Source organism: Artibeus jamaicensis, unplaced genomic scaffold (genome assembly GCF_021234435.1).
Source record: "Artibeus jamaicensis isolate MK-2021 breed Jamaican fruit bat unplaced genomic scaffold, CSHL_Jam_final contig_548, whole genome shotgun sequence".
Lineage (NCBI taxonomy): Eukaryota > Metazoa > Chordata > Mammalia > Chiroptera > Phyllostomidae > Artibeus > Artibeus jamaicensis.
In genome coordinates this window covers 15,240,989-15,268,267 of record NW_026521883.1, presented here as the reverse complement: position 1 = coordinate 15,268,267, position 27,279 = coordinate 15,240,989, and the positions used below count along the sequence as shown (strand labels likewise).

At 48.5% G+C, this 27,279-nt stretch overlaps 1 protein-coding gene across 1 annotated transcript in view; it reads left to right on the top strand.

Moving 5' to 3' along the window:
* CGNL1 (cingulin like 1) overlaps positions 1-27,279 on the top strand; it is a 98,481-nt gene that overhangs the window by 40,507 nt on the left and 30,695 nt on the right. The window contains exons 9-10 of the mRNA XM_053670112.1: positions 25,592-25,798; positions 26,646-26,750. Of these exons, the coding sequence (XP_053526087.1) occupies positions 25,592-25,798; positions 26,646-26,750 (312 nt within the window). The remainder of the gene's footprint in view (positions 1-25,591; positions 25,799-26,645; positions 26,751-27,279) is intronic.

Genomic DNA, 27,279 nt, shown 5'->3' with positions numbered 1-27,279 from the left:
ATTTTTTATTTGTGTCATGTCCAAGAAACCATTGCCTAAACCAAGGTCATGGTAACTTACTCTTCTTCTAAGAGTTTAAGTTTTAGCTCTTTCATTTAAATCTGAGATGCATTCTGAGTGCATTTTTGAGGATGGTGTGAGGTTGGGGTCCATCATTTTTTTTTTCTGCTCATGGATGTCCGTTGTTCCAGTGCTGTTTGTTGAGACTGTTCTTCCCCCACTTCATGCTGTTCTGTCCCTGTTAATGGGCACTTCCCAAGCCTCTTGCCATCCACGCTGTTCCCCAGACCTCAGGTTTGGCGGTGAGGCCTGGACAGTGGGAAATGATAGCATTTTTCTAAAAAGACTGTTTAGAACAGAAGGGCCTGAAATACTGCTCACTGCTGAGCTCTGATTAGGGTTATGCCACCTCAGGCGGGTGAGAGATTCTGAGGAGAATTTGACTGGGGGTAGGATAAAGAGTGCCATCTTCCCAGATTATCTGAAGGTGGCGTAAGCACATTTTTTAAAACCCTATTCTGTGTGCAGTTTTACTGAGGTCAGTTGGTCACTTGGGGAAATTTAGTGATGGACGGAATTTCTTCATTGTAGACTGGGCATTCACACATGGGCAACCAAAGAAACTTGAATAAGTGAGAGAAAGGAAACGAGCTTGAGCCATAGAAAGCAGGGATTTCTATAACGGCTTTATTATGAAAAAGCTGTGTGACCTCAGTACGGTGTTCAGCCTCACTCTCAGTTTTCTCCTCTGTCATGGGAGGGCGTTGAGTTAACAACCTCAGTGGTCCTCTAACCTTTTAAAGCTCTTTGATGCTGGTGTATGTGAAGGTCTTGTCAACATGTTCAGGCTGACTGCCTAGAAGCCGTGTTACAAAAACCAGCGTGGTAGTGACAGAAAGTAAGGAGGAGACCCTCAGAAGAGACACCCACACGCACATACACACACACGCGTGTGCGGCAAACTGACGCAAGAGCCAGCAGAACGGCTTCCCAGGGGCTAAATCTGGAACAATTAAAGTAGCATTGGATTATAACCCACAATATAAAATAAATATCCATGGATGCAACAAATTATGAAGGAAGGAAGGGAGGGAGGGAGGGAGGGAGGGAGGAAGGAAGGAAGGAAGGAAGGAAGGAAGGAAGGAAGGAAGGAAGGAAGGAAAAGAAAAGAAAAGAAAGATTGATTCTTCCTTACAGAAAAATTTCAAACAATTGGTATAGGTGCTTTGCTTTCAAGGAGGTAAAGCTTAACTCCCCGCTCCTTAAGTGTGGGCAGCACAGTGACTTAATTCTACAGTATATAGTTTGGAAAGAGGGAATAAAGAGTAACTTATTTTCTTTCTTGTCAGTTTTGTCTTAGAAACCTGAGAAACACGACCTCAGCCAGGTTACCAAGGTCATTATCAACAGTGGTTGATCCCATTGACAGCATATGTCCTTGACAGAATGTGATGAGAACTGTACTTCACCTCCAGGCTTCCTTCCCAACACCCATGGCCCTAGTCTATTCATGAGAAAAATGTCAGATAAGTCCCAGTTGTGGGGAATTCTACAAAATACCTGACCAATATTCTTCAAGCTATCAAGGTCATCAAACCAAGGAAAGTCTGAGGAACTGTCACTGCCAAGAGGAGACTAAGTAGACAAGGTGACCCCTCAAAACCAGAATTATTTTCTGGAAGGTGGGCCCCTTGTAGTACAGGCTTCTCCTACTAGGTGAGTGTTCTAGGAGCCCATCTGTGTACCAGCTGGTGTTGTTGTGAGAGGCTGCATTCGGCTTCAGTGAATTGTTTTTGAAGACATTTTCAACACATTTGCCCATTTCATGATGGGTGATTTATGAACACACCTGTCCACACCACACGGACTATTCACTACTTTTCGACCCAAAATGGCATGACCCCCACGCCTCACCCTCTCTATTCACCCAGTCTCACCCCGAGCCACTTCTTTTGTTGCCATGGGTGAAAGAAGCCCTCAAAGGGCTGTCTTGCTGACGTGAAAGAGGTGAAACAAAAAACAGAAGAAACACTAAAAGGCATCAAAACCAACAAGTTCAAAAACTGTTTTGAGCAGTGGAAAAAACGTCTTAATAGGTGTATTGCATCCAGTGGAGAGTGCTTGGAAGGTAACTGAAGTTTAAACATGTACGAATAAATTCATAAGTTTTTATAAATAAATTCCTTTTTTTAAATTTGTCTCATTTATATACACAGTGTCGCATCTTAGATGGGATCCTGGAACAGAAAAGGGACATTAGGTAAAAACTAAGGAAAGCTAAATGAAGTATGGACTTTTACAAATAGTAACGTATCGGTATTGATTCATTAATTATGTCGAATGTACCACACTAATGTAAGATGGAATAACAGAGGAAATTGAGTGTGGGGTGCCTGGGGATTTTGTTTAATTTAGTAATTTTTCCATAATCTATAACTGTTCTGAAAACATTTTTATTTAAAAAAGTTAAAAAGCCGTGTGTGGGAAGACCGTCTGACACCCAGTCTGGCGCCTCTTCTCCCCAGCCGTCCCTGAGCAACGCCCCCAGTGGCGCCCGGCTCCCCTGCACACCTCCTGCACCTGCTTCCTCGGGTGCACAGCCCTGCAGTTAGTTTACTCTCTGGTCTGCCCTACGGCGCCGGGAGCTCCTCACTCATCTCTATGCTCAGCCTCTGGCACATACTCACATGTTTGTTGACTGATGTGATAAAGGAATGAGCACAAGAACAAAGATTTCATGAGTCTACTGCGTGTCTGACCTTTTGCTGTCTTGGTCCCTGTACTGAGAGGTAACGGGGTAATGACGCTGCGATGCGGTAACAGAAAGAAATGCCTGCTCTATCTGCTTTAGAGGCTGGCACAAGGTTCTCAGTGAGACGATGGCAGTAAAAGTGCTCTCACAGTGTGTTTATCCCAAGTGGGATTCAGTGGTACTGGTGGGACCACGTCCCCCAGCCCCCACCTCCGCAACATGTCTAGTTAGAGACCATTTCCTTACTGAAGACTGTCGCTCTTTGAAATCCTCGGGTGTGCTGACTAATCTGGAGGAGCCCCCTTTATCATCTGAGGACGTTGCCATCTCGGTCTGCGATGAAGGCGGCATCTGGGAGGCCTGGCAGTGAAACACGCGGCTCTTCACGGAGCGGTTAGAGGATCTGACTCTCTCGGTGGCCCCAGAAAATGAGTCTCAAGAGAGGAGGCGGGCCTAACTTGATGGACTGCTTCAGAGACGTGCTACACATTTCAGAATTCGGGTGTAATTCTGCCTAATAGCACAGTGCAGAGACCAGGGGCTGTCGGGCTCTCATTTGAAAGGAAATTTTTTTGTGAGCAATAGGTTTGCAACTTTGTTTATACCCTGACATTTCTTATAGGGTGAATCTAAGACTACTGGCAAAAACGCCTACAATAAAGTAAACATATATACGTATGTTTGTAGAAGGTCATGGAAAATAGAAGTCCCAGTAGTCACCCCTGGGAGCAGTGGGGACCACGTAGAGCTCACCCATGTCGTGCAAAGATCCTGCAGGCAGATTAGGAATGTGGCCCCGAGGCTCCTGGCAGTCAAAGGGAAAAAGGAAATGTGATCAACCTCATGCTTTTCCCTGTCTGTGAGAAAACTAGAAAAGCTTCTCTTCACATGTAATTTAATAAATGATATGTGAAATGATGTCAAGTCACTAGAATATGATTTCAAATTTCTTACCTAGCCGAGGGGGTTGGGGGCTCCGTGAGCAGAGTGAGGTGGTCAATGCTGAGACCCAGACCTCCCACCGGTCGTATGCACCTGCCGCAGGCTCCCCTCTCACTGAGAGGGACAAGTCGTTGCCTGGAGTCTTGACCAGCCTCCTGGGCATGGCCATTGTGGCTGCAAATTTTACTCCCTTATTGAGAAGCATGAGTGTATAGCTGTCCTTTAGCCTTGGTGGGAAAAGGGGACTAGCGAGGCAGCCATATCAGGGCATATGCATATTTATGATTCTGAGACCTACTTTGATGGCAGGGTAAACAGGAGGAAAGCAAGTGTGTGAGACTAGCACTAATGGTTTTAATAACGAGTTCATAATTTTAAATTTACCATGAAGTCAAATGATGGTAGAGTCCAGTCCCATTGGTCCCCTTTTTCTTTTCTTGAACATATTAAAAGTTCAAGTAAGAGCTGAAGCAAGAGGTGATCCTCAGAAGTCAACAAAAATTCACTTATACTCATTCAAACCACATCGTCTCGATCCCCAAGAAGGCCCGGGCTCTCCTGAATACGTGTGGCTGAGGAGTGGGGGCACATGCTGCTGCTCTACCCACAGTAGTCAGAAGAATCGTAGCCGTGATCTCTCAGAGGGAGATGCAAGAACACTGACTGGGGATAGCAGCCTGAATATCACTAAAGACATGTATCTACCCCCCTGGCCGGTGCTTCAGCTGGTTGGAGCACCATCCTGTACAGCAGAAGGTTGCGGGTTCCTGGGGCGTGTACGGAGGCCACTGAGCAATATCTTCCTCTCACGTTGATGTTTCTCTCTCTCTTCCCCTTCTTCTCTTTCTAAAATAATTAAACATATTCTCAGGTGAGGATTCAAATCAGTCAGCCTCCCAAGGAAGATGTAGGCTCCAAAGACCATCATTTTTATATCCTTTGCTCTTGCCATTTAAAAGTTTTACATTTGTAGTCTTACTTAGTGACTTAGTGTTTGAAAGGCGTAGCCATCATATAAACATTTGTAACTGGATAGTGTGTGAGTGAGAAGGAGGGGTTGAGAAGGATCTGTGTTCTGAAATGGAAGCCAAAAAGCTTTATTTATGATGGAAATACAAACGATCCTCTTTCTTCATCTGTAGGTGCCTGCTGTGGTTCTGTTCAATGCAGAATGTGCAAGAGCCCACTTGTGCGCCCGCCCTTCTCTTGGTCCTTTTTCCCCCTGGATTTAGCATCTAACACCCTTCCCTTGTGAGTGGCTTATAATAAATTACTCATATATGATTAGGCCTTTAAAAGTAGAAATAGAAAATTAAAAGGCATTCAGAAGGATGGATTTCGTTTTGGGGATGGACCCCATCCCATGAACTTTCTGTTCTTTCTGTAGGGGGTTAAATGGTTCTGATTCTTCATTTTAGACTAATTGCAAAGTGGTGAAAATTGTTTTTGCCATCCCAGAACAACTGGATTATATCTTTCTCTGTTCGTTCCTGAACCCCAGCCACTTGCGATGGTGCTCGGCATTCAGCTGGCATCCTGTCCACCCGATTTCAGCCAAGGGTGTTCCCTGGAAACTCGAGTGTCTAGGCATGAGCTCAGGCACTGGCACATTTGCTCTCCTCCAAATAGCTCCATGTGCTTCTTGTAAAACACTGACTGTAAAGCCAGAAAGTAGCTCCTCTTCTTCTCTGGATGCAATAGCTCTCTCTTTGCTTTTCTCTTAGGGATTTATCACCCGTATATGGCACAGGAGCTGTAGAGATGGTTGTCATCACCTCAAAACTCTTCGAAGGCAGGGTCTTACTTTATTTTTCTTTTGTTATATCCTTCTGGGGGCTTCATAGGTTAAAGGGTCAGTTCATGTAACTTGGTCATACCCCATGGGTCCTTAAACCAGGAACCTTTCCCATGGTTTTTACAGGAAACTTTCTCTGCACAGTCGCTGAAATAGCTTGCACATGTAACCCTGAAACCGGCTGTCAGCAGCTCGATCTCACTGTATCATCGGTACCCGCCTTGCTTTCTCAGTCAGCTCATTAGCCACCAGGTCTGCCTAGCGTTGGTCTCATTACCAGCTTCCTTGTGGACTGTAAGATGCAGGGACGGTGAAACCTGCCAGTTCTCATACCTTGAGAATACTTTGACCTGTCTTGATAGAAGGTCTGCCTGCCATGTCAAGAAATCCTCATGCCTATTGCCTGCTGGTGTCTTTAAAATCCAACAAAACCTGTGATGACTCTCAGAAATAGTCTCCTTTGCCCCTCTGACCTAGGTATACCACTAAAGAGAGAAAGAAAGGCCGATGATAAGTATCAGCCTTAGGGACTGTCTGTCTGTCTGCCTGCCTGCCTGGGAGAATGCAGAGTTGCGGCCACCCTACTATTTTTAGGTTCTGTGTGATAAAGCATTGATGAACAGTTTGGGGACGTGCTTACAAACACAGAAAGTAAACAGGTCCGCATTGTCTTCATGCGAGATAACCAGCATTATTTCCCTAATACGGATTGGCTTTTAAAAAAATCCTCACCTGAGGATATGTTTGTTGATTTTAGAGAGAGAGAAAGGAAGGGGGGAGAGAGAGAAAGAGAGATCGGTTGCCCCCATACATGCCCCGACCAGGAATCAAACCCGCAACCCTTTGCCTGGCGCGCAGGACAGTGCTCCAACCAGCGAACCACCTGGTCAGGGCTGGACCGACTTTGATAAAGCAGGTGTCCAGTTGCCACTGCAGCCTCAGCGAGAGCCATGTGAAGGGTGAGGGAGTTAGGGAGGCATCTATTTTCATACGAAAGCATAACTTTGGAAGCATACGAAGTGACTAATTGACAAGAAAAACGAAAGTGTGTTTCTAAAAGGCCAAGAATGTCTTAGCAATCCAGATAAATGTTGCTTGTAAAAGCAAAACTGATAACCAGGAATGACTTTGGAGTGGAGCCTCAAGAACCCTGGGGAAGGGAGATAAGATAAATGAGTGAAAGACCAGAGGGGGAAGTGCGTTTTCAGGGAAAACATTCACAGAGTTGTTCTAAAGTGCAATTGGATGTGCTCACAAAGGCAACTGATACGTTCAAAAATGAAAAGAAAGCCCAAACTGCCTTACTTCCTTCCTTGTTGAAAAGCAAAATTGCCTATTTCCAAGACAATCATTCTAATCACCAACAGAGTTGTCTGCTGGACGGACTGAGTGCCGTACACAGCCTGGTGTTTGGGTGGAGGGCAGCTTCCAGTCCCTCCCAAGTCTGCTTTGTTTTTAATCCTCACCTTGAGGACATTGTGTTTTCATTGCTTTAGAGAGAGAGGAAGGGAGCGAGAGAAACATCGATGTGAGAGAGAGATATTGATTGGTTCCCTCCCACGTGCTCCCAGACCAGGGATTATATGTGCCCAGCGTGGGGATGGAACCCGCGACCTAGGTATGTGCCCTGTCCAGAAACAGAACGCTCAACCTTTCGGTTATGGGACGATACTCCAACCAACTGAGCCACAGCAGCCAGGGCCCAAATCTGCTTTGCAAGGGAATTATCAAGGCCCTCAAGAAAGAGGTTGGTGGCTTGTGCTTGGGTCAGAGAGACCCAGGTTGAATCCTGGCCATTTGATTTGGAGCATGTCAGTTAGCCAGTCTGAGCCCCAGTTTCCCCTTCAGTAAATGAGTGTAGCGGCAGAGCCACGGAGCCGAGGGGAGGGTGAAACGAGGCTGCGGGCAGCACGGTCTCTGGGCAGCACGGTCTCTGGCACACCGTAGCTGTGCCAGATGGATGCTCTTAGGCCGGGAAGGAGAGAAGAGTGAGGGCCTGCAGAGGAGTGGGCTGCACTTTTCAAGTCGCGTATCAGTAATCAGAACAGAGCAGCAGATACCCCAGGCCCCATGTCCTCTTGAGTTGGGTGGTGTGAGGGTAGCCATGGAAATAGGTCAGGGAGTGATAGTCCCAGTGACTACAAGTCCCTGTGGGTGCCTGGTGCATCTGGGGACTTATAAGAAAGGGGAAGAACAGGAAAGAAAAGTCTTGAGCAAGAGGGCCTTTTTGTTTGCTCCTGCGTGTGTGCACCTTGTCTGCCCTGGCAGGCGGAACTGGCTGTTTGTTTTGTGGGACAAAGAACAGGCCTGGTTAGATTGGGGTGGAAGGGGGTAGGAAGGGGCAGGGGTGGTTCCTGACAGGATTCCTCTAGGTTAAAACAAACTCTAGGAGCAGCGCCTGGCCTGTGTCTCCCTGTCGCAGATGGGGAATAAAATAAAGACACACACATGCTTAAACTTTGATCTAGCCAAGTCAAAGCCCACAGAAAAGGGTCCTGAGTGACCTGACCCTTTTTACTGTGGCTTCTTACTTGGCATCAGTGTGAGTACTACTGGGGCTCGCTGCTAACCAGAGCAGGATTAAAGAGGGGCCCCCAGTTTCCAGACATGGGGCCAGTTCCACAAAGGTGGAAGGTTCAGGTGGGCCAGGCACAGAGGCAGGCCCTGCAGAATCTGCAAATAGTGGCATCAGGGTCGAGGCCATGGTGCACGGGGTGTGTGCTGTGCGGCAAAGACGTGGGCTGGCGCTCGTGCACACAGGGACGTGGCGCTCGGGGTCGCTGTGCCCATCGATGGAGGTGTTCACTTCTCACGTTACTGGACACGTCTGTGCTCCCCATGCTCTTGGCTTCATGCTGGAGAGAGGGATGGAAACACAATCTCTCTTCTCCTGAGGACTGCAGATGGGGTTGGTCTAGATGTAAAGCAGAATCAACCAGAAGGTGAACAGCCCTCTCAACCTTTCAGACCCCGACATGTGCTTTTTTCTTGGCACTGCGTTTCCCTTCCTGTCTCTTCTTGGCTCAGCTTTACCCATCACCTCCCCCAGGTCGAGTTGAGGCTCCACTTAGCTCCTCTCTGTTATGGAATATGTCATAGTGTGCTTTCTTTGTTTATACTTCAGATTGACCGGTTCAACAAATTTTGAGTATTTTCTATGTGCCAGGTACTGTATTAAACCTAGTGAGCAAAAATAGACACATGCTTCCTGTCCTCGGAAAGCTTGCAGTCTATCGGTCAGGCACACGGGGAAAGATCATATATAAGTAAACACTAATTACAACTGCAACTAAATCCATGGAAGAGCAGGGCTAGACCTGACCCAGTCTGGGATATCGGGGGCTGTTTCCTTGAGGAGGTGATGATCGGGCTGAGCAGAAGCTAAAGGTGTAGAGAGGCAGAGGAAGTTTCCCAGGCAGATGTGCAAAGGCCCTGGGGTGGGAGAGAACTTAAAAACAAAAGGCCAGAGGAAGGGTGGAGTGAGTGACAGGAGGAGCGTGATCCGTGATCGGGCTGGCCAGGTAGGTAGACTGCATGAGCCCTGTGAACTAAGTTAAGAAGGTTTGTTGTTTGTTTTGACTTTGTCCTTAAGAACGCGGGAAAACCGTTGGAACATTTAAGCCCCAGTGTGTGGGGAACGGATTGGAAAAAGCAGCACTGGGGATGTGGGCAGCCCTGCAGGAGGCTCTCGCTGGTGTCCAGGAAGGAAATGATGGCAGCTCGGGGCGGCGCAGTGTCAGAGGAGATGGAGAAAGGAGGGTGGGCTGAGACAGACTTAGGAACTCTCGGGGTAGATTGAAATGGCTTTTCTTATCACAGAACTTCTCAGAGCCTTTAATATGTGGTTCTGAGTCTCCAAGAAAGGACTCAACTAAGAATTTCTCAGAAATATATAACCACAAAACTTTTTTTCCCCAGAGAATCAATTCTCCACAGTACTTTTCTGTTATAGAATACTTTGGGGGAACTGCTACACTACATAATTCCTCCTGGGGGTACCTCCCACAGAGAGTTCTGGGTATTGTACGAGGGCCTGGAACTGGGGGTGCCCCAGACACACGGCATAGAGAGGCATTTGTTTGACCGAGCCTGAAGACTGGGGCAACAGCAGATTGACTAGGCAGGTGGGAGTCGGTGTAGAGAGGTTTTGGAGGCCAGGCCATGAGGCATTTGGATTCAGTTTGTTCTATGCCGGAGCCATTCTGGACTCTGAGCAGAGCTGTCTTCTGGTGAAAGTGCCTTTTTGGCAAGATCATTCTGGAAAACAGATATTAATGAGTTGAGTGGTGATGCATGTATTAGCATCTAGTATCCTGGTTTTCTGGAAGTGAATAGTTGAAAACCTGGGCGTGGGTGGGGGAGTCAGAGTGGAAAAATGCATCTTTCAGGTTGAGAAGGAAAAGTAAGGTATTTTCCTTCACACCCGTTCCCCTTGGCGGGTGGCCGCTATCGGCTGCAGAAAGCTAACAGCTGCTTCTGTGTTTTTCTGAGGGCAGGTGAGCGCAGGACATCCTGGGGGTTCGTGGGCTCCCAGACGGTGCTGGGAGAGAAGGTGTGTGTTCAGAATAGCGACGTCCTTGTCAGGGAGCTGGAGCGGTGTCACTTAGGTGCGTAGATAATGCTAAGGAGGGAGTGAAATTTAACCATCAAGTTCCTGCCACAGCGGAAATTCCACTGTGTGCCTTGGAACAAGTCATTTTACCCCTCCAGGCCCTGGTTCCCTCGTCTGGAAAATGAGTGGGTAGAACAGATGTCAGGCTTCGCCTAAGCTGAAAATTCCAGCCCTATCTCAGGGAACTAAAAACTCATGAGTTAGGGCAGTCATTCATTCGGTTAAGCAAAACCCTGTGCCTCTCTGAGAACCATAATTTTGTGAAAATTTGGATTGCGAATGGGACCTTTGTTAAAAAATATGAGGAGTGTACAATTTGCACGTTCTTTTGAGATATAGACATGTGGTCTGAGGTAGAGATGCAGCGAAGGGAGGCAGATCGCAGTCCACACCGACTTCTTAGTAATGCCGAGATTAACAGCACCCTAATAAGGGAATCTGCTAATTGGGGAACTCAATTAGGAAAGCAGGGTGCTAAACGTTATTTTTAGGTGGGGTGTCTGGAAGTTGAAAGAATTTTCTCATAGAGGCATTGCTATAAATTGGGGTAGGTTCTCAGGTTAGCTAACAAAACTTGATTCAGTACGTGACACAGCAGAAATAATGTGTAAAAAATAACATAAGCATCCATATACAGCGTGGCAGCATGTATGTTTGGTGATAGCATCAGATACGTTAGTATACACTTAGACACTGAACGACACCTAGAGAGCCCCGGCCAGGTGGCTCGGTGGGTTGGAGCGTTGTCCTGCACACCCACAGTGGTGGGGGTTCGACCCTCTCTGCCAGGGCACATACTCAGGTTGCCGATTCGATCCCTGGCCTGGGTGCATACGGCAGGCCACTGATCCGTGTTTCTCTGTCACACCGATGTTTCTCTCTCTGTGTCTTCCCCTCTCTCCTTCTCTCTCGAAAATCCATGATAATAAAAAAAAATACATGGAGAGCCAACTGATTCACTGAATTGTGAGTGCCTGAGTGCCAGGCGCCGGGCTGGGCCCACGGTGAGGTGCAGGCCCTGCCTGCGAAGTGCTCAGTCTAGTTCTCTGCCTGTCAGGTCCTCAGGTCAGGCCTCCTGGGGCTGCATCCAGGCTCCCCTGCCTGCCAGCCTTGAGACCCGAAGCAAGCGACTTACCCTCTCAGGGCCTCCATTTCCTCACTTAGAGGAAAAGGATATGCAAGTTCCTCCTTGAGGGAGTAACTTAAGAGTTAAGCGAGATGCCCTAGGAAGTCAGCACCATGTCCGGATCAAGCTCTCTGTAGCTGTTGTTATGCCTGCCTGGCTTAGAGACTTGTCCTTGGGATGTGGCCAGCAGCTCACCTGAGCCAGTAGTGAATTGGGCCCCTGGTCCAGTTCCCCAGGTATAGCCCTGGAATCAGATGGGTGGGATTGGAGCTCACTGGCCATAGAAGGCGAGAAGTGTGGGAGAGAAAGCAGACTAAGGGTAGAAAATGTTGTCTCCTTCCCCCCAAAAGAGTTAAGGAATAACTTACCAGCAAAGAGAATGACTTTGGGGTGATGGGCTGAGATCCCAAGAGCTGTCTGAGAAATGCATGCCAGTCAGAGGGGTGTCAGAGGTACCAGATGGGGGGGGAGAGGAGCAAGAGGAGCCCCCCCCGACAGTGATGCCCTGCCTGTCACCATCGGTCCCCACAGTGCTGCTCACAAGGGGGGAGGTTCTGGGAAGGGTCTAAGCAGGGGTGTCCAACCTTTTGGCGTCTCTGGGCCACATTGGAAGAAGAAGAGTTGCCTTGGGCCGCACATTAAATACACAAACACTCATGAAAACTGATGATCAAAAAACAGGTTTTAAGTGGATTTACAATTTTGTGTTGGGCCACATTCATAGCCATCTTGAGCCACAGGTGGCCCATGGGCCAAAGGTTGGTCACCCCTGAATGCATGTCTGTGTGTCTCAAGGTGGCTGAAGCTTTCTTTGGCTTGTGAACTTGTTCAAGCACCAGGTTTCATCTTTGGCGCCCTTGCAGACACATATCTGTCAGGGATCTATTTTATTTACTGGGAGACTTTGTCTGGGGGGCCTGGAGTGGGCGGGTAATCAGAAAGACAGCAGACCAGACTCCTCAGGAAGTATTGTTTTGTTTCAGGGCCCCACACTGTGAGGCAGTTCTCGGGACTACTCCTGGTGGGTGAGGAAGGACCTTTGAAGGTTTAGCCTGAAGAAGAAAAGACTGAATACAATGGTGTGAGGGAGGTCTCACGGCATCAAGTGTTAAAGAGGCTGTTCTTTGGAGGCAGCACCGTCCTGTGCTTGCTTGGTTGGTGCCAGTGAGGTTGCAGGAATGCAGATAACAGCTCAGCATGAAGAGACATTTCCAGGCCTGAGAGCTGTCAGCAAATGGAACGGCGTGTCGGGAGCCATGGTGTGTTTCCAGATGCTGGAAGCAGAGGCTGGACAGCTGCTTATCTGCCAAAGATATGGTGGGGGGTGGATATGGAGGGATGCTGGAAATTCAGATTAAGGTTTAAACCAGAAACATTTAACCCAAGGAATTTGGTGCCCCAAGTAGCACTGGCATTCCACCACTTTATGAGGAAATGAGATATGAATGAATGAATGAGCCAGTGACTTTCCAGGTGTGTTTGAGTGTATCTGGAGAAATGGAAGCTTTCGGTAGGCCTGAGAGAGGAAGTAACATTCACCTGCCATTTGGGTACCAGATTCTTAATCACAGGGGTGGGCGCGATCGTAGAGGCCTTGGGACTGTTGTGCTCCTGACTGTCTCCTTAGGCCACAAGTACTTACATTTCGGTTGTGAACATGTTTAACTCTCGTGGACTTCAAACTCCTCAAGAATGGCAATGTATCATGTTCAGTTTGTGTAATTATTGAGTGTGGACAATTGATGTTGACTGTGCAAGTTCTTACTTGTGTTCTCTTTTCCCCTGACATTTGATGGCTGAGGAAAGGTGTCTCAGAGAGGCTATGACTTGTCTCAGGACCAACAGCTGGTGAGGGGCTGCCCTGGGACTGGGGCGCCCACCCCCTCCTGCCTCCAGTGTCCCATCCAGTGGGCCACACTGGATGTTTCTGAGCAGATGGGATGTTTCTATTCCTCTGATAGCCTTTTACTGAGCTGCCATCTAAGGACACACAATTGAGGATGCCCTTGGTGTTTGGCCAGGGTCTGGAGGCAAACAGCAGGTTTTCCTAGATATGAGTCTGTGACTCCCCAGAGCCTCTGAAGTGCTGTAACTGTCAGAGGTGGGCCTGAGCAGGGCCACCAGCCTTTAGGAACCCTCAGTGGCAGGTCAGTAGGGGCTTTTGTGAGGGGCCTCCCTGACTCCTGCAGAGCTGGCCCCAGGGATGGGCCAGATCTCTAAATAATAATCAAGGGGGCTTCTCAAACTCAAGGGTCTCCTGGGCTGGTGTGGCTCTCTCAGGAGTCAGGTTGGTGTGTGGGGTCCCCAAGGTGAGAACCCCTGACAGAGGCAGTGCCGTGGTCCAGGATGCAGGGTGGGGTGTAGGCCTCCTGTCAGCTGAGGCCTGCAGGGCCATTTGGAGCCTGGGGCAGGGGACTGGGCCCTCCACGTGCACTGGCCCCTGGTGTTCCAGGTCTGCTCGGGGCAGGCTGGATGAAGGGCTCAGAGTGGAGGGGATGGTGAGAAGTCCTGGAGCACCGGACAGCTGCCTCCTGTACCTGGCTCAGTGCTCGCACTCTGAGCCCTTGTGACCACGCTGGGAGGAGACTGAGCACTGCCTCCTGCTTTGCTGCGAGGAAGCAGAGGTTCCGGTTCCACAGCTGGAGAGCGACCAAAGCAGAGCGGAGATTGTGCTGAGGACGCCGTAATCACTGCCATTTCCTTAGTGCACACGGCGCACCTGGCCATGCGCTAAGTACACACATTACCTTTAATCCCTACCACGCCTCTGAAGTGGCCACATCAGGACATTGCAGCTCAGTAGAGGTCATTGAGTGGCTCAGGGTCATGTGCCTGGCTGGTAGGTGGCAGAGTTGATATTTTAACCCAAGTTTTGTGCAACTCTGGAAGCCATTCTCTTTCCTTGTCACGACTCTACTGGCTCTTTGGGCTGCAGCTTGTGATGCTCTCAGAGCTCTGAGTGGGCCGGGTGAACCTCCACGTGGGTCTTTTCACGACACAGTGGGCTGGGTCCGGCTGCAGTCACGAGCAGCCCCAGCTCTCAGTGGCTTAAGTGAGGAAAGCGTCTTTCATGCTCACGTGACGTTTCTCCCGTGGGTCATGGTGGTGTGTGGGTGGAGGTTGTTTTGCCCATCGGAGTCTCCGGGGAAACCCTGTGGTCCCTGATCGCTGCGGCAGGGGCAAGCGGAGGATCACTGTCTGGCTCTTAGAGCTCGGACTGGGATATGACACCTGTTACTTGCACTCAGATTTCGCTGGCCAAAGCCAGTCAAACGGCCACACCTGACTTCGGGGGGCAGGCAAGTAGGATCATACATGTGCCTGGAGGGGAGAAGGACTGAAAGGCCTGGTGAGCAGCACTAGTGACCGCCATGGTGACACAGGGATCTTTGTGGTGGATGCCCAAATGGCTTTTTAAAAAACTGATGGGCCCTGCTGGGGCAGGTCTTTGATTAGACTTGGGTATTTATCCCCCCTCCCCCACCCCATATCTCCCGGAAATTCTGAGGGGGGGGTGGCATTTAATTCTTCCTTCATTCAGAAACAGAGGCACTGAGTGAGAGCACTGCCAGCAGTCATGGCCGGGAAACAATTGGTCCAAAAAGTCACCCCACCTCCTGCCAGCCTCTGTCTAGGAGGAAATCAGTGATTTATGTTCTGTAGCGCCTGGGCGGTGCCCGCTAATTCCTTCCTGGACACTGTTTGCTTAGTGACTAGTGTTATGACATTTGGCACTATTGTCTTTCATTTTCCTTGATCCGTGCCGTGAATGGATCTGTAACACCGCCCCTTTTTTAAGGGAACCAAATTGCAATTCAGAGCAATTGTTACTTGGATAAAACCTCAGGGGGTGTTGGTGACTGTACCTGGATTAGGACCTTCCTATTGCTGGCCCTGCTCCCTGTGCTCAGCAGTTGGAACTGGCCGCTGACCCCAGCAGGCTGGCCCGCAAGGAGGAAGCCAAACACCGTGGTCTTTGCTGGAGCCAGGTCTGCTCAACTCTGTCTGAAGGAACAGCCAACGCCTTTGAAAGAGGAAATAAATAAAGGTCACTCTTACATGTCTTAGCTCTGACGGCTGTGGGAACCAGCTTCAAAGTGGGCGAGAGCGTTTGACCAGCGTCCTGCCCCCAACCCTGTGATGTCAGGTCCACTTTTTCCCTCCAGTTCTTGTGGCCGTGGAGGTAGGAAGACAAGGGAAAGGGCGATGGTTTTTTGCATGGGAATTTGTTCTAGTTTGGAGGTGTGAAGGGGCATTGGCATGAGAGTGACCAGTTGCTTAAAAATAATAATAAAGGCAAAACCTAATTGAAAGTTTTTGATCTAAGCATTGTCATTAAAAAATTTTAAATGGTGTGATTTCTACAGCTTAGGGCTGATTCCCCACCCCCACCCCCATCATTTATGGAAATACGGGAGAAACAAAGTGGGGAAAGCTGAAGGATCTGCTTTCACAAACAACAAGGTTTCTGGGAAAGGGAACAGTATAGAACTGTGGGCTCCATTAGGACCCGCTGGCTTCCAGACTGAGCCCTTAGTTTATCTTGGAGGAGCCCCCCCAACTCCCCAGTAGGCAGGGCTCTGGAGGACCTGCCTGTGTATGTTCTGTCTTTAGAAAGCCTGCTCAACCCGTTGGACGTGTGTGTTGACAGCGCGCTGATTTTAACCATTTGTGAAGCCGTCTGGTCTGTCAGTCACAAAGCGACTCTAACTGGGTGTCTCACTCCTGCTTTTTTCCTGCCACTGCTCCCCCAGATTTTGCTAGTGACGCAGAGCTCAGGACACATGCTGCTGCCTGGGTGGAGTCCCTTCCGCCAGCCAGCAGCTGCTTGAAGGGCTAACTGCTCCGTGGGGGGATGTTGGATTCTATAAACAGAACTCTTACTTGCTGGTCACAAGATTAGCATATACTGCGGCCATTGTGGGGAAGGAAGAGGTGTCTGATAGAACGTGAGGCTCTTTTTATCTGCTGGAAACTACAAGGGCCTGGGGAAACCAGGGAAAATTCTGTAAGAGTTTTTTGAGGAGTGGGGGAAAAAAATAAATAAAGGCAGAAGCATAATTAAAAGTGTATAGCTCAGGACTCTGTTTCAGAGACATTGGTGAAATACTGTTTTTATGATATAATTGCATATTCATTTTCCCCCTTTAAATCTGCGTGTGTGGACATAGTTAAAGCCCCCAGTTGGCAGTCCCTTCTCTGGTTGACTGTGGGGCATTTTCCCTGAGAACACGGCCCCACTCGGAAGAACCTAGAAGCACATGGCAGAGATCACAGGGAGTCCGAGAGCCGAGTTGTGCAGCTCTCGGCCACCCGACCTTGATACGCAGCTGTCGTAGGTGGAGATCCTCACTGTGTGACTGAAGCGGCGCTGCACACTTCCTGCGTGCTGCCGTTCGTCGGGCAGAACAAGGGGAACACAGAGGCTTAGCGAGAAACAAGTAGGGCCAGTCTGAGTTGGCTGACTCCAAGGCCCGAACTCTTTCTTTCCCGTTTGTTTTTATTGAGGTAACATTTACATAACATAAAATTCACCATTTTCACCGTGTTAAAGTGTACAACTTAGTGGTTTGTGTAATTCTCGGTGTTGGGCAACTGTTACCACTGCCCCAGGCTTGAAAAATGTCTATCGCCCTCAAATGAAACCACTTCCATTTGAATTCCCCTATTCCCCCTCCCCCCGGCAACTGCCAGCCTGCTTTCTTTCTCTGCGGGTTTGCCTGTTGTGGACGTTTCATAGCCCTGGAACCACACCATATGCCGAGGCCTGAACTGTTGAGCATGTTGCCTCCTGGGAAAATCACTTGACCTAGTTAAGTGCAGAGTATTTTTATCATAGGTATTTTTTTCTCCACCATGATTATTTCTCTAGGTTTATTGCATGACTTAAATGAGCACCTATGTCAAATACCTTCTGGGAGCAAGTGTCAGGTATTTTATTAGCATAACTTTTATCTCGGACCTGTGTCCGAATTACAGGCCATGCTGACAGCAAGTCTTGCTGGGTTTTAACTATTTAAGGGGAAGTATACCGACTTATCTCATGAAGAGATCATGAAGGAAATCAGTGACATTTTTAACCAATGTGATCATTAAATTACAGGTATGAATAAAAGGGAGTATCATTTAGGTGGTTTTATAAGCAGGAAAATCACCACTAGGACAATGAAAAAAATCAGAAGGTAAACAAAATCTTCATTAAGCATGATGCATTTACACCTGGGGAGTTATGGCAAGTTAGGACCACGGGGAAGAGAATGGGCAAAGAGCTCTCTGCTCTGCCCCATGGCGGGAGGCTGCCTGCGTGTAGACACGGCCTGGAGCTCTAGGCGCTGTGGCAGGGACACTGGGAAGCACCCTCTGAGTTTAGCTGACAGCATTTGAAGATGAAATCGAAGCATCCTGTTTTAGGGGTAAAACTTCTTAGTTTAATTCTGTGATTGCCTAATGCTGCCCAGTGTCTTCAAGTTTATTCTGGTAGCCCAGCTGTAGAGCTGGCAGAGTTGTCGAAATTAGCGAGACTGACCACTTCGAGTCACAGCAGGAAGCTGAAGGGCAGGTGGAAGGTGAGCGACCGGCCTAAAGTGGTCGTGCAGTAAGTTGTTAGCACCATCGGGTCCAGAATCCACATCGTCTAACGCAGGGACATGAATATTAACCTCCGTTCTTCCTGGCTTTGGAAGCAGCTGTTCCTGGAAACTGCTCGCGGCGTGGGTGATGGGTACCCTCTCCGTCTGTGCCACGTTTGCTCTCCTGCCAAAGACAAACACACAGACACAAACACAAACAAACAAAAATAAAAAGCTTATCCAACTGCATAATCAATGCAGCCTGAACTGCAAATATGTTAGAAAGGAATGTTGTTGGCATTTGGGAAATACAGTGAGGGAATTTTTGGAAGCTGATGTCATTCTCAGAATAGGGTTTTTGGAAATGTGATTTTCCAATGGCTCAATACCCACCTACTTCACCAAACAGTAGTAGGCGGAGTCAAAAAGGAGGAAGAAAAACCCAGCACTGTACATTAGTGTAGTGATTTCATCTTTTTAAGGCTTTTATATATCACTTTTCTTTTTGGATTTTTCTGACCCATGTACAGGAAGTATTACCTTTATACTTTCTTTAAGGGTGTGAATTGAGCTCAGAGGGGTCAAGGGCTTACAGAGGTCACAGTATGAGTTGGCTGCACAGCCTGCACCTGATACCCAAACCCTGGCACTGGAGTCACACCGAAGGGCATAAAGGACTCGACAGTTGGGGTGTGAGCCGGAACCCCGCAGAGTGGCCCTGAGGTCAGAGCAGCCCCTCCTCAGCCCAGACCTCACTGCTCGAAGTGGGAGCCACACACCACCTGGGAGCTTGGTGCGAATACAGAGTCCAGGCCCTGCGCCATCCTCCCGAGTCAGAATGAGCACTGCTTTAATGACATCCCCGGGAGAGTCTTGTGCTCATTAAAATGCAAGAAGAGCTGGCTTAGAGGCCGTGTGCAGTGAAATTCGCAAGTGACTAGGGGAAAGAGATGAAGTGAGCAGCTTATGACTAAAATAGATGTCGTTTCTGTTCCAAATTGTTCCAAAATAGTTTGCTGTTGCCCAGGTGAGGGGGGAATTGAAGATACAGTCCAGGGGACCTGGTTCTTCACACATTCAGAGTGAGAGAGGGACTCATTGTATTTGTGAGCCAGGCCCTCACTGCTGCAAATGAAAGTGGATGGTGAAAAGGGGTCACCTCCCTGCAGATGACCTGACCCAGGGGACTTTCAGGGGGCCGGACAGCCAAGATCCTGCAGCCTCAACACAGTGGAGTGTGGGGTGGTACTGACGTGGAACCAACAAACCCCCATTCTGGTCCCTGGACTCGGGCCTCCACGCCTCAGCTGTTTTCACTCATTCAGCAGAACAGGCAGACGGAAGAGAAACAAAAGCCGGCAGTACCAGAGGCCGTGCTAATTAGTCAGGCCTGCGTCTTCTGCGTGTTGGGTCTACACTGGGACAAGCCAGGAGGGCCCTGTCCTACAAGGTTACTTGTCCGTCAGGAGCAAACCTGTCTGAGGTGTCAGGTCTGTGCTCCTGCAAGGAAAGCCTCTCAGTGTCTTTGGACCAGGAAAACACTCAGATGTGGCCACCTGTGGTGCTATTGTCATGGGTAAAACCTTCCCTTGGCCCCAAGGGGCCCTGTAACCATTTCTAAGTGTGGGGGTTAACTGGTGGACCTGTGCCAGCTCATCAGCAGGTCATTATTTGCAGTGAATGGTGGTACTTGGTAAAGGTAGTGACCTGTGTGGATGAGAGACAATTGAATATTCCTCCCCCCAAGCCCCTTTTAAATCAGTAATTGGGGCCTTATGGTCAAAAGTCAACTGTTTCAGAAGTAGTGGAACTTTAGCAATTCAGCATGTTGAAACATGCAGCCCGTCTGTTTTGGAAGACTTCTTAGTTGCCATCAGTTTACCAGGCCATCCTCAACTGGGAAACGGGGCTCAATTTTTAAGGAAATAGCCAACCGAGAAACCCGATTGCCCTGGAAATAGGAAGGGGGTCGTCTACTTTGTGTGGTGCAGCTGCCCTGGAGAGACTGGAGGTCTGGACGCCGTCTCTTGAGAAGCCTGGGCCTGATATTTAGCTGGTAGAGGTGTGCACTGTGCTCACAGAAGCCAAGCTTGAGGCTCTAGAACTGCAGTGGGTGAGCCGTGCCAAGTCCCTTCCTGTCCTTCTGGAAACGCGTGTGCGTTTCATCGGCCTCGTAGTCATACCGAGGGCCACTGTAAGAGCTGTTACTTCATTTAGCTAGCTATTTCCAGTAGTTCACAAGTGAGGCAACTTCATCCCCCCTTTGCAAATGAGGACACTAAGGCTCAAGGCCAGGCCAAATGAAGGGCCCCAGGAAGAGGCACCGCCTGAGTTAGAGACTGCTTTTTTTTCTGCCCCGTTAGACACGCATTTTTAGAATTACAACGGAGAACTCCACTCCTGAGATGACTTATGTCTGTGTTTCCCGGGCTGGGGGCGTGGGCATGTGGGCCGGGCGGGTGGTGGGTGCAGTGCTTGGCACAGCTCCAGGGTAGAAGTGGCACGTTTTCCTGGACCACCGATGATGTAGTATCGTGATATAAAAAGCGACATGGAGTAGAATGACAAAGGTCAGGGTGTTGAATGCAAAATGTACGTGCATTTGTGATGGAAAAACCCGAGTCTTGAAAGCAGTGCTGGCAGTCCCCTGGATGTCTCTCATCGCCCCACACGGGACTTCTCTGCCTCAGGGTGGCTGGGCGGGAACTTCGCAGAGGCACTCCTAAGTGCAGGTCCTGGGCCGTCTGGGCCGTTCCCACTCTCTCGCTAGATGTGGTGAGAAGGAATTTCTTAACTTTGTAAACCAGCGTGGGAGAGTTGGCGCCGCGCTGTGTTTGCACAGCTGCTCCCGGTGCTCCAGCACCGCGCCCAGAGGTACCCGAATGTGCCGGGGAGGAGGGCTTTCTAGAGGCTGCTGGGGGTGAGGACTGGGGGTGGGGGGGGCGTGGTTGTCTTCCAAGTGCCTGTGGCCATGGGTAATCCGTGTTTTGAAACAAAAAATATACTTCAAAATTGCTATTATCTGTTGAATTTCCGTCATTTAAATTTCAAAAGTTTTAAGAGGTTTGCAATGGAATGAATACTTGCCTCTGCTTCCTTCCGTAGCCCCGACCCCTCCCTTACCGCCAGTCAGTCAGAGTTACCAGTTTCTTGTGTGGCCGAGTACATAGCTGTTTATTCTCCCCTCACCTCCTTTTATCAGAGATAAGCCGTGTGTAATATTTTGCTCCTTGCATTTTTCTCACTTTCTTATCCTTTTTTTTAATTGAGTGGATACAACTTATTTAATAAGTGTGTGATTAGTTGGCATGTAGTTTTTTCCACCTTTTGCTATTATAGTGCTGTGATTAAAGACTTGTGTTTTCGTCATTTTACACACGTGTAGGGTAAGTGCTGGCGGGGACACTGCTGAGTCAAAGAGAATGTATATTTTCATCTTGATTGACGCCAAATGGCCCTCTGGGAGCTCAGAGCAGTGTCCAGCCCCCACTAGCAGTGGACGGGGTGGCCTGTCTCTGTACGCCACCCATGCCCTGTGCTGTCCAGCCTGGGGATCTTGACTGTCTGATGGGTGCAGAAGAGGTTTCAGTGCGATCCGAGGGCATGGTGTGATCTCGAGAAACAAGGGAATGTAGCACACGTGCTACTTGAGCCTTTGCAGTGACGGCCGAGTGTGGTGTTTTCAACCTCTCGGAGTGGCAGAGGGACTGAGATTGATTTTTTGTTACCTGCTTATCACTGAATAGTTAAAATATTAAAAAGCAAATTGGTATCATCCTTTTAAAAAATAAGTATGACACAGGTGCTATGACCTGCTGAATGAATCGTCAGAAACTCTGTGCCCTCTGGTTTTATTTATGATGGAATATCCTCACTGATCTTGTTATGGCGTACAGGACTGACCCTCTCAGAATCACTGAAATGTAGCACCAGCCACTTAAGTGAGGTCAGCAGTATTTGTCCCCCGTGACCTGTCTGAGTAGATCTTTACCAGCCCTGGTCTTGGTGGAGTTCTGCTGCGTTTGCCACATTCACCAGATACAAATGTCAGCATTTGGAACAGGGGATGCATAGATCAAAGTTCCAAGCTGGAGGGTTTTTGGAGATCCTCTAGACCAATTTTCTTTTCTTTTTTTTGAACATCAATGTGTGGTTGCCTTTCATGTGCCCCCCTTGGGGACCTGGCCTGCAACCCAGGCATGTGCCCTGACTGGCAATCAAACTGGTGATTCTTTGGTTCACAGGGACAGCACTCAATCCACTGAGCCACACCAGCCAGGGCTCAACCAATTTTCTTTTCACTGGGAAGTCATGGAGAAGAACTTGCGTGTGGAACTTGCCTCAAACAAAGGGATATGGTTTTTAGGTTTTTGGATTCCGGGACTGCTGCAGGTGAATCGGGTATGGTTTCAGGCACAGGAAGTGTATCCTACGGGCTTTATAGACAATAGTGGACTGGGCTTGGTGTGTGTGGCAGGGTCGGGACAAGGAAGGATTACATCAGTTTGCTTTTTAATATTCTGGTTTGTCAGCAGAGGATTAAGTTAATTTATTTGTCAACATAATGTGGTCTACCACACAAGGAAAACACCAAGAAAAACATATTACGAGTAGTCAGAACAGGACCGAGTATCTATCTCAGCACCCACAAGCTTCCCTGGAGCCTTGCACGCTCACCCTGTGGGATGGAAAGCTGGGATTGGACCAGACCCCTGTCCATCACAGCTGCCTGAGCCATCTGATTGCCTGGTCAGCCCTCCTGGGACTCACCAGGTGCCCCCATGGCTTTGAAGCAGAAAATACCAAATTCTAAACATCAAAAGACAGCACGAACTCCTTTATCTAGCAGGTGGGAGTGCCGGTTAGGCCCCAGTCTGGCTAAACTGGATCTGGTTTTGTACCCTTGTTCTTCCTGAGATTTCTGATGAACCAGAAAGCACAGACCACGCATGTAAGTGCTCCCTGCTTTACCGGCAGACTTAGGCAGCAGGCTCTAGTCTCAGCCCTCAGACCCCTGGAGCTAACGTGTCCCCTCCCCCGCTTTGGCCTGACTTCACTTCCAGGTTTTCTCTTTTTCCCACTTTTTAAAAAAAAAAAATTAGCTGTTTAAAACGCTGATTCAGCTATTTAGAATGCACAATCCCATGTTTTTACCGTGTCCACAGAGCTGGCAACCATCACTACAATATTTTCATCCCCCCAGAAAGAAACCCTGTACCCCAGCTGTCATCTCCCAAACCTCCCACTCCCCTCCGCCCTAGGCGACCACTCATCTACTTTCTTGATGTGCCTATTCTGGACATTTCACACAAATGTCACCTTTCGTGAATGGCTTTTTCCCCCAGTAGCACAATGTTTTCAAGCTGTACTCATGTTGTGGTATGTATCAGTACTTTGTTTCTTTTTAGGCTTCCTAAATATTCCATTGTATGGACAGACCACAGTCTGTTTACCCATTCACCAGTTGATGGACATTTGGGTTGTTTCCAGTTCGGGCTGTTATGTACAAAGCTGCTGTGAAGTTTTCGTGTGGCCATATGTTTTCATTTTTTTAAGTTTATACGTAGGAGTAGAATTGTTGTGTCATGTTGTAACACTGTTTAACATTTTGAGGAATTGCCAAACTGTTTTCTAAAGTGGTCGCACCATTGTACTTTCCCATCAGCAATGCATGAGGGCCCGATTTTTCCATGGTTTCACCAACACTTGCTATTATCTGTCTTATTTATTAAAGCCAACCCAGTGGGTGTGAAGTAGCATCTTCATATGGTTTTGATTTGCATTCTCTAATAAATAATGATGTTGAGCATTGTTCATGTGCTTATTGGACTTTTGTTTATCTTCTTTGGAAAGATTTCTTCCTACTCAGATCCTTTGCCCAATTTTTAATTGGGTTATTTATCTTTTTACTGTTGAATTAAGAATTCTTTATATATGCTAGCAATGGGTCTTTTTGCAGATATATGATTTACAAATATTTTCTCTCATTCTGTGTGCATTGTCTTTTCACTGTATTGAAGGTATCATTTGCAACACAAAACTTTAATTTTGATGAAGTCTAATACATCTATAATTTCTTTTGTCACTTGTGCTTTTGGTATTGTGTTTAAGATGCCCTTGCCTAACCCAAGGGCGCAAATATTTACTCCTACTTTTTTTTCAGGGTTTTAGATTTTTAGTTTTTACATGTAGGTCTGTGGTCCATTTTGAGTTAGTTTTTGCCTGTGGATATATGTATCCATTTGTCCCAGCAGCATTTGTCTGTTTGTCCCCATTGAATTGTTTGAGTGCCCTTGTTGAAAAGAAACTGATGTGAGGATTTGTTTTGGGACTTCTAAGTCTATTCCTTTGACCTCTGTGTGCATCCTCACGCCAGTACCGCACCGTCTTGATAACGGCAGCTTTGCACTGTCTTATCTTCTGATGGAAAAGTTAGGGCAGGAATGCCCTAGACTTTTTCTTTCCCTGGTCTGACCAGTGATTGGATTCTTCAGATCCCTCTCCAGGCTTTCGGCCCCACTTGATTTCTCCTCATTCATCTTGTTGGTTTAAGTAGGAGATGATGTCCACACTGTCCTGAGATGTCCCAGCTGCTGGGCCCTGAGTGTTCTCTTCACCATGTCTGCTCACTGCATTCCGACTCCAGTAGTTTGGCTCTGGGCTTCCCCACATGTATAGAATTAAACAGTTGGGTTGTGAAAAGATGTACTGGTTTCTGAAACTCTCTAATTGGTTGAGTTCAGGGGAATACAACTTACCGTACTGTTAAAAGATTTAAAGATCTTTCTGAATGGCTACGCAAGCAAGCAAGCAAGCAAGCAGTCTGGCAGAGAGCTCTCCCAGGTGGGCTGCAGCACAGCCTCTGAGGCCGGCCCTTGTCCTCCCTGGGCTTTTCTCTCCTTGCAGGCACCTGCGTCGTGGTCCTAAGAGCATCCATTTCACTAAGTTGGCAATGTTGTAGTGGTGGAGGAATGGAAGGCGAGTGAACTGGGGGAGAGGTGGAATTCTGGACAAGGCCGCTTATCATCACTTCACATTACTGAGCCAAAACATAAAATGCCCATGTGACATCTGGAATTAGCAATAACCATCCTATAATCGTTGCCATTCCTTTCTGTTAGGAGTTATGTGCGGCACAAGCTCATTTGCAGATGACAGTGCCTGGAGCTTACACTAGGTACATGATAATTTAAGTAAATTTTAATTTCCTGATTTGTGTTGCATGTTAAAGGAAATCTATAGACAGAAACTGTCCTTCATCAAGAGCTTCCACTAGGGGGCCCTGCATGTGGTGAGGGGCCAGGGACTTGAACTCACCAGAAGGCAGTGGTTACGGGTTACAGAGCCCCTAGTGTTTACCTGAGCATCTTCCCGCTTACGCTCCAGGGCCCTTCTGGCTGCCGTGGCTTCCTTCCTTCCTTCTCACACGCACAAGGGCCTCCTCTAGATGTCAAGGACTTAACCCAGGCAAGGGTTGGCAGGCTTTTCCCATGAAGAGCCAGATTAGTAAATACCTCAGGCTTTGTGACATTGTAGGCCTCGTGGTCTCAGCCACAGCCCTCACTCTGCTGTTGTAACGTGAAAGCCACAGACAGGTGCCCACGAACGGGTGTGGTGGCATTTCAATAACACTGTGTTTTTCACAGCAGCTGGCAGGTTGGACTCGGCCTGCTGGCAGTAGTATGCCAGTCCCTGGCCTAGCACGGTGCCTGGCACATCGTGGGTTTTTAATAAATATCAGCCATCCTCGGAGCTGGGAACTGCCCCTTGACAGTGGTCTCCTTATTTTCAACAGAATGTCGAGGTCCTGGCCAGTCGGAGCACCACTTCGGAGCAAACCCAGCTGGGGGCTGAGATGCAGGCGAAGGCTCTGGAGGCGGAGAATGAAAAGCTGCGTGGAAGCCTTGCAGGGCTGGAGCAGAGTGTTGCTCGGCTTCAGAGGCAAGTTGCTGACCTTAAAGACGATGAAGCCAAGGCAAAGGAAGCCCTCAGGAAGTACGAGGTGAGGCTCCTGGGCCCCGTGCCCAGCTGTGGTCCTTCTTTCCTGTGTGAGTGGTTCAGAGGCAGGAAGAGATTTATTGTCATAATTTAGTAGGAAATGTCAAAGCACTTGTGACTGTGTCTTCTCTGCACACCATTCCTTTTGTTCCTCTACAAGGGGTCTGAACGGGAGCTGAGCTTCTAACGAGGCCTGGGAACAGGGCTCATGAGGTCCAGGGTGGGCAACGCATGAGAAGTCAGGAGAATCCCCACTCACACAGACATCAGACACACGCTCTTCTTTGGACACTGAGCAGAGGCCTCCGCTGTCCTGAAAAGGCCGTCTCAACACCACCCTCTGGTCTGTTCTCTCTTGTGACCACTTATTTTTTGTTAATACACAGTTGATGGGTTTTGAAGTCACAGACCAGTTCTCTGCTTTGCCAGGTTTCTAGAGGTGCCAGGCTGTTTGCAAGAGACAGGTACTGATGGCAGCTGACAGGAATAGTGGGGACAGAAGAAATGCAAAGGGAGATGTGTTCCACCAGAGGTCATCCATCAGAATCACCTGGAAGCCCCTTCTACAACTCTGCGTGCCCGAGTCTATCCAGTACCTGCTCCAGGGGCGAGGCTGGGTATTTGTGTTTTCAAAAATGATCGCAGGCAATCCAGATGTTTATATCTTGGCTGAGTACGGAAGTGCAGACAGGCACAGACATCTAGGAACACGGCTGTTGTGCACCGTCTGGGGCCTGCGGCACTGCTGACTGTGTCTGTGGGCATCTTCATCACCCCTCTCAGCCCCCTACGCCAGCTTCACAGCCAAAGCTCACAGCTGAGCGCACACTGACCCCATGCTTTCCTTGTAGGGGGAGGCTCGGCAATTAGAGGAGGCCCTCGTGCGTGCAAGAAAGGAAGAAAAAGAAGCCACAGCAGCCAGAAGGACCCTGGAGAGTGAGCTAGAAGATGCTCAGGTAAACGCTGAGGGCTGTTTTCTGTATCCCTCACATAGGAAGCCCAAGAGCAATACAGGAGGGACATGCAGAAATTGCCATTTGTCCTCATGTTCCAGGTTGCACCTTCATAATAGTAACCACTCTGGCCTCAAAGTAGCCATCTAAGCCAGTGGTTCTTAACTGGAGGACATTTGCAATATTGGAGACATTTTTGGTTGTCAGAGTAGGAGAGATACTACTGGCACCCAGTTAGTAAAGGCCAGGGTGCTTCTAAACAGTCTACAGTATGAAGCACAGGTCAGCCCTGACAGCAACACATTATCTGGCCCCAAATGTCAGTTATACAGAGGTTGGAAACTCTGGGTCTAGACATTAAAGAGCTCGACAGATTTCCAAAGATAAAATATGAATTGTGTACGAAGGCCGGCAGGATTGGTCCCCAAGGCAGTGTGGAGTTGGCTGTCTAGCAGAAGCCAATTTTCTTTCTCCTCTGGGCAAATGGACTCCAGAGAGTGAGTCCTTGAAGACGGCTTTAAAAGGAGCAGGA